Genomic DNA, 8155 nt, shown 5'->3' with positions numbered 1-8155 from the left:
ACTACATTAGAGTAGACTTTCTACTACAAAACAAAATAAACAAAATTTTAGTACAATAGAAGTAAATTAATAATAATACTATAATATATATATATATATAGACACACACATACAAGCACAAAATCTGTGTGTTTATCTGTCCATTATCAAACTATTCCTAGGTTACTGGGCCAATTTCAACCAAACTTTATGGAATGATAGTTTGGAACAAGGGGCGTATTAATGACAGGTTCACAACACCCCTCCATACCCCCATTATTGCTGTTATTGAGCATTTATTATCTCTGATGTAAGTTAACATTAACTACATTCATAGCTGGCATCATGTCCTCACCCCAAAAAAGAACTTTATTATATTTTCTATAAAACAACAAACACACAGTGTGGCAGGAAGGAATATAAACATCTCATGTATCTCAGAGTGTGTACTAGCACTCTCTACAGAGAAATGCAATGAACAAAAGATGGCTGCTACTATTGCAATACCACATAAACACAGTTGAAGTTTCTACTCCAACAGCCTACTTTGACTCATGACCTTTCAAATTTGGCCCACAAGACATTTCTGTGGCCAATTAGCATCAATTAATTAATCACATAAAACACTGTGGAAGGACAAAGAGTTTGATGTTAAAAGCAGGTAACAGAAAGCATCCTTGACCACCATACAGTGTATACCATGTTTTAAGTATATACATACGGAATTCTTAAAGCTTCTAGAAAACTTGTGGTGAGGTAATAATGAATACTGTAATAATATGTTATATTATAAGTACATTGTGTGAAAGTTAGGACTTTTGTGTTACTTATCATAGCATTAACCCCCCCCCCACACACACACTTTTTTTAAGTTCATAATCTGAACAAAGAACAGGTACCTCAGCTTGTGATTAATAATCCATCACAGTTACATGTGTAACAATGTACATCAGCACATATATAAATCAGTGCAGATACATAACCTGTTACAGGAACTCCAGTATCAAAAAAGTTATCTTCGTCATCAGTGCTCTCATCAACTAATCTGACAGACTTAGTTTTGTCTCCCTTTTGTTCACCTGTGGGAAGAATGAGAAAAGAAAGAAAAACAAATATAAATGTGCCATTTAAATAACCAGGGCACATTACATGATGACTAACCTTATGATTTGTGCCCCAGTGTTGGGTGTTTGTATTGTGGCTGCAATATTTTTTTTTCTTCTCTCTCATTAAATTACATTTAATTTGACAGTATATCTACATTTTGTTACTGACTTATTTATAAAAAATTCACACTGATTTTGGAATTTTGTACACAAAGAAATAAGCAGGTTTTTATAAAATGGAAATCATTTGTTATTTTCAAATGTCATCACATTCAATTATTTTACCAACAGTGTCAGGAACTTTTCGCACCATAAAAGCAATCATCCTTCCTATTTTTAATCAAACCTACACATATCCACTATGTTAATTATAAGAACTGTATTAAAGTAAAGGAGACAATTTTGAAACCATCTAAATTAATAATATTCTTAACGTGCAAGTGGACTGTACCTTTGCATGGTTTTCTCTAAACATATCCTTCCATGTGACTGATACATCATAGTACTTTTAGGTTCAAATCTGCAATACTGCAGACAAACTTCAACAGGATAATCAAAAACACTTGGTGACATGAATATTTCTTGTGCTTTCTTATGCTACCTACAAATGTACATAAGATTTTCTTATGTATACTATAACACCTTAAGCTGCCAATCAACTTTATTATGCCTGCCTAAATATCAGAACTTATGGCTATCACTGATAGATGGCATAGATAATTTACATTTCTTGGTTTAAACACAAATACACACACACATACATCTTTTCAGACCTGCTTTTTTTTTTACATAGTTCTGGAAATTTTAAAAAAACTGATAAATCACTCACCTATAGTTTCTAAAATCAAACAAAGTAGGTAAAGACAACAGACGTGTACTAACTTCCCACGTTTCTTTCCAATATATATATATATATATATATATATATATACACACACACACACACACATATATGTAACTACTATAGCCCTATTATATTTCCAACCTTTTCATGCTACATACCTCTAGTGAGACCTGTAAGCTAGCCAACTGCATATCCTTGACAAATATAATGTTAAACAAATTAACAGAGATTTATATTATTAACAAAAAGATAAATCAAAACAACTAATTCAAAGATAAGTCAACAATATACAAATGTTGAGTGCTGGTTAGTGGGATACATTCGTAACTCTCAGAAGTGCCCTCCAATTTTGAGGCATGCATTGTTTTATGTTTTTTCACAGGTTCTGGGAGTGAGCATACCACAGGTTGGGAAACACTGATATAAAGTATACTAATTTCATATTTAAAAATCACAAGTCACCAATTGCAAAGGAATGCTGATAACAGTTACAGCATGGTAATTTCATGCAAACTGCTGATAACTTACATGAGGCCTACTTTAAAGAGAAAAAGTTTCCTAACAAAGTAATGTGGACCTGAAAAACATTAGAAAAGTAAAAAATAAAAAATACAAAAATAAGTTTATATTTATAAAGATTTCAATAAATCTGTGTCTATACTACTGATGAGTGCTAACCAGTTTTTCAGCTAGTATTTTATGATGCCAATCTAAAGACAAATCTGCAAATGATTATAGGCAGCTTATTCAAATTGTCCGCTGGACAACCAAATCTCGAACATTTTGTTGCCATTACTACATTTTTATATAGCATGAACATAATATTATTTATTGCAGTTTTACCAAAAATGTTATATCTGAGAGTAACAGTTAAACATTTCAATAATAGGAAAAAAAATATGATATAAAATAATACTCACTGCTGTTTAAAACTGGTTTCTTTACTTCTTTATCAACTGATTTTTCTTGATTTCCATACTTTTCTGTTTCAAAAACCTTTGTTGATTCATCTGCCGATTTTAAATAAGAGTTATTTAAGATGATCAGTTCATTTTTGGAATCAACTCCCTGATCTGAAGTCTCTATTTTCTTTAGCTTTTCTTTTTCCTGGGAATTAATATTGTCACTTTCCCTAAAAGCAGGTAAGTTATTAACTGATTCAGAAACATCACCCAGCAAGATACCTTCAGATATGCTATCAAGAGTATCTTTTGTAATATCACCTTCTAAAAGTTGTTCAGTTGCACTTCGTACAACATCTGGAGAAATCTTTAGTGAAAATTCATTCAGTGTTCTTCCTTCATTAGCAGATATATCATTTAATAACTCATTCTGTGCATTATCATTCTTCTTCATCAATGCATTTTTAGTAAATTCATCTTGATAGCCTACTGCTGCTAGCTGAATCTGTTGTTCTTCAACTTTCTCATCTTTTAGAATGTTTGAATTAGTTGTTTCCATGAGAGGAAAAACTCCAACATCCTTTTTGACACTATTCTCTGCTGGAAGGAGTGGAATCTGTAATCCACATTCTTTTATTTCCAAAGAACTAACTATATCCAACTGCTGGCATGAAATCGTTTTATCTGAAGACTTTGACCATATACCATTTCTAGCAGATGGAGTTACACCTTTTTCCTGCTGATTACAAGAAGTTAGTTGGTGAGACTGCTGCATCTGAATCTCTTCTTGACATGCCTCTTGAGTGCTCTCAACAAGCTTCAATGTTTTGTTGGAGCTGTCTGTTACATTTTCATGGCTATTTTCATGTATCTTATTATTCATCTCTTCATGTAACTTTCTTAAATTAGTTTCTAAGAACAAATCAGAAGACAATGTTGAGATCTTCACTAAGCTGTCATTCTCATAATGTTTAAAAGGTGCAGTTTCATTTTGTTCATCACCTGAAGTCTCATTGGTTGGTATTTTAAAATTAGTTCCTAATGAGATTTCTTGAGATTCTTTGTACTTTAAAACACTTGGCTGATTCTGGTGAATATCAACAAACAATGCACTGGAAGTGGTTGATCTAGGCACAACAGTTAAGTTGTTTATATTCTTAGAGTAGGTAACAAAAACACCTTCCCTCAAAGGATCTTTAGTATCACCATTTAACTGATACTTTGTTGGGTGAGATTCCATCAAAGATCTTTCATGATTACTAGTATTTAAATGCACAATGCTAGCATCATTAATAACACTGTCAGGCAAATTGCTAGATAAATCATATCTTGGATCAATATATTTTACACAAGGAGTCTGACAAGTACAATCATATGATAGTTTATTTGTGTTAGTCAGAACTGGTGTTTGATACTGCTTAATTCTAGCATTAAAGCATATAGGTCTCTGTGCATATTCAAAAGAGGTAGAAGACTTCAGAGCAGAAGATTCCCTGAAGCATCGAGCACACACCCAACATTCATCTGTCTGAGTACTGGCATCCCTGAAAGTCTTCACCAGACTAGTACCTTTTTCATAGAGAAACAATGTCTGTTGAGTAGATAATTTACCACTTCCAGCACTTGAAAAAGTGTACAGATTAGAAGGGTTAGGACCTACAATATTTGTTGACTCTTTTTCCAGAGAAAAGTCCATGTCCAGATTAACTGTTGAATGATTCTGTGATGCAGAAAAGTCAAATGCTTTTACACCTGAAACTGGAATCTCTCTCGTATTCTGAGCACCTTGCACCTGAATAAATAACAAAAGTGTTGTAATCAAAGTATCACTATTTCATCATATGATTGAAATATTACAGTGTCTGTGTGTGTGTACAAACATAATGACGTCCTGTCATTAATTATTTTAGTCCACCATCATGATAATAATTACATACAAAATAAATTTTGTTTTTGTAATATATTAAAATTTTCAGGCTGAACTTACTAAATCATTTTCTTTAGTTTTCACATAACTAAATTCAAAATGTTGATTAATATGAAAGACATTCTAGTGACCTCTAACTTCATTAGATGTACTAATAAGGATAATAGTAGAGCAAACTTTAAACATAAACTTTATTTTTCTATGTACATGTAACAGAGCACCTTTAAAGCTACATTTATTCATATTAATCTTAAGTTTCTGATGTTAAATGTTTTACTTTCTTAAAGAATTAGCAAAATTAAAGATAGTTTTCATATGAATGTGAAACATTTCACTATTTTAAGTTTGCAACCTATTTTCTGTCTTAAATGATGCAATGAGAAACAGATGCATTTAGAAAGCAATAAAAATAAAGGCTAAAACCAGTCAAAGTAATAATTGTAAGGGGATATATTGTGTATGAATATACTACATTCTGATTACAAAGGTCACTTTTAGAAAGTTAAAATAAAAGAGGGATCTTCAGTGTTACAGCCATATCTGTTAATAGAAAACAAAAATAGTATATATTTACCATACAAAATTAAATGTTTACATAATTCAAAATATTTCAAGGGAATAAAGCTGTAAAATTCCTGTACCCTCCTAAAAAAATGGGTCTTCAACTGATCATAAGCCAGTATTATCATAAATTGTATATACCACCTATTGCATCTTTTACTACATTATTAGCCTCCTATAACCCTATATATGAAACATTAGTATTAAGGTGTTAACATTTTCTAGGAGTTTACACTTACCGAAGTATAGTTAGAATTATAATACTGAAGAAAACTTTTATATTCTTGCTGAAAATATAAAAACAAAGAAGTCTGTCAGTAAGAATCCTGGTGTTATTTAGAATTTATGTTTACTTACAAGTTCTAGTAACATTTTCTTTTGTAATTCTATATTTTTTGCATTCATACACATGCAGATACATACCCAAATGTAATTTAAGAGGTTGAGAGACCTAATAATGATCAATTATTGAAAGATTAAATAACAAGAAGGAAATATAAATTTCTATATAACATCAAATTCAGGCACAAATTGAGGTACGCATATAATCCTTCATACTGCCTCATCTTTATTTTTCTTAGGAGAAGATTTATGAAATTCTTCCAAGCTAAATTTTCTAAATAAAAGTTTCACTTTTCTATTTCATAAGTAGTTCTTCCTTTACATTTTTCAAATCAGCATACAGTCAAGGAAAACAATAAAGCTACACCACTTTTTTAGGAAGTGAGGAAAGTAACAACTTTCCTTGTACCATGCACGTTTGCAACGTAGCAAATACTGTTTAATTTTCATCGAGTGAATGGATGATTTAACATAAACAAACAAACAAAAAAAGTGGTATTTACATATATTATTGTTATGACAGTGGGGGTCACGTGACAAATATTCTAGAAGATTCGCTAGTGTAATGCGACAGCGGGAGTCAATTGATGCTGGTAGCACGTGTTGAGTCTTAGAAGTTTCTAGAACAGGCAGTATTATCATATATAAGTGCGCTAGACAGTGAGAGAGACAGACGGAGTTGAAGCAGTAGTGGAGACACAGACGAAGCAGGCAGAGAGAATGAAAGACAGCGAGGATAGCAGACACAGAGATCGAAACTATAGTTGGCGGGGACGGACAATTAAGACTAAGCGCGATAGAAAGTGAGTGAATTGTTGTGAACTATAGTGTGTGTGTAACTGTGAAAATTAAGTACATTACAAAGTTATAAAGAAAGGATTTGTATTGTAGAAGAATTAACAAACATACATACAGAGACGTAACATTATTATTTTACACATTATTAACTCAGATATGAAAAGAATATTCTTGGATTGTATGGTATATTTACTAGGTACACATAATTTAATAATACATTACTCATTAAAATCAGGAAAACAATATTGAAACTGTAGTATAAAAGTAAAAACCATATTTTGAAGTTTAATTTGACATTTTTAGTTAGCATATTCATGATTAGAACTGGGTAACTTGTAGAATTTGCTAACCAATTAATTTTAAGCCACATTAATCATATACATTCAATTATTCTCACATGAAACAAATCTTCCTATTTTCAGCTTGTTTAGGTTCAGAACATTTTTGAACTATACCTTCATTTAATATGACAGACACCTTCAGGTCCAATAATTTAGTGTTACGACAGTGGAAGTCATGTGATGCTGCTGACGCATGCGTGATTGAGCTTCTCGATTTATCGGGGAACTTCGCGTGTTTTTGAGACGCCTCTTTGTTAGTATATAAGCCTGGCAGAAAAAAGCCAGATGTTGGAAAAGTAGTTACTTGAGTTGTGGGTAATTTACAATTCTGTTTTGAGATAGTGTGTATTATAAAAGTAGTTAAGTGATGAGAAACGTACTGATTGTGAAATTACTGTGTACTAAAAGTTTGTACGGAGAAAGAATAAACTGGTTTAATCAAGGAAGGACTTGTAACGCTGAAGTTCCTCGGAAAGAATTTCTACCAGAAATGAACAAAAAGCAGATACGTGACAGTTCTTTAAAACTGGTGAATAGACCTAACTTCTATAATTTATATGTTATGAAATTTCCAAAGTTTTTAATCAATATGTTTTTAATGCATATATGTAACAAATTGGTGTCAGAGAGTGGGACGAAAAGAAAAAAAGAAGATGGAAACGAGACGTGACAAATCAAACTACAGCTTAGCAGATTTGATGGCAACAGTACAAGAAAAGCAAAAGAAATAAGAAGAATGAGATAAGAAACAAGAAGAGAGACTACAGCAGTGGTTGGAGGAGAAAGAAAATAAACAGATGAGAGACTACAGCAGTGGCAAGAAAACCAGCACCAGTGATCACTGGAACAAGAAAAGAAAGAGGAAGAAAGTCTCCATCAGTTGAGAGAAAGCCAGCATACACAAATGGAAAAGATTAGTGAATTTCAAAGTGAATTAAATAAATTAAAGGTTGATTTACTGTCTTTTACACAGGGAGGATATATTAACCATGGACCTAATCAGCCCCAGACAACAGAAAGCCCCTTACAGACCCTGCAGCTAAACGCAGAAGTCACCTTCCAGACATGAGTGTTAGCAATAGGGGTGATCTGGTTCGAAGGAAGCCACAGGAATTCGATGGGAAGGCACCCTGGTAAGCATATAGAGCACAATTTTAGCTCCTGGCAGAAATGAATGGATGGACTAAGGAGCAGAAAGCAGTGTACCTGGCAATGAGCCTGAAGGGACAACCACTGGAAATACTTGGACAGTTGTCAGCAGACGACATGCACAACTATAGAGCACTGGTAGCGGCTCTAGAACTCAGGTACGGAACCTAAAATCAGTCGGCAGTCTACAGGGCAAGTTTTAGGAC

The 8155-nt window shown here is 32.7% G+C and overlaps 1 protein-coding gene across 13 annotated transcripts in view; it reads right to left on the bottom strand.

The window, feature by feature from the left end:
* LOC106470916 overlaps window positions 1-8155 on the bottom strand; it is a 40240-nt gene that overhangs the window by 12279 nt on the left and 19806 nt on the right. For 9 of the 13 annotated variants that reach the window (XM_022399554.1, XM_022399553.1, XM_022399550.1 and 6 more), the window contains 3 exons: window positions 5559-5606; window positions 2850-4623; window positions 963-1058 (listed from right to left, as the gene is read on the bottom strand). In XM_022399554.1, coding sequence (XP_022255262.1) covers window positions 963-1058; window positions 2850-4623; window positions 5559-5606 — 1918 coding nt within the window. Of the gene's footprint in view, window positions 1-962; window positions 1059-1536; window positions 1687-2849; window positions 4624-5558; window positions 5607-8155 lie in introns of those variants that run through there. The other 4 variants (XM_022399552.1, XM_022399561.1, XM_022399558.1 and 1 more) reach the window with 2 other exon arrangements.

This window comes from Limulus polyphemus, unplaced genomic scaffold (assembly GCF_000517525.1).
Source record: "Limulus polyphemus unplaced genomic scaffold, Limulus_polyphemus-2.1.2 Scaffold4291, whole genome shotgun sequence".
NCBI classification, from domain to species: Eukaryota; Metazoa; Arthropoda; class Merostomata; order Xiphosura; family Limulidae; genus Limulus; species Limulus polyphemus.
Note: the sequence above shows the minus strand (reverse complement) of the source record. Positions and strands in the feature narration are given on the sequence as shown.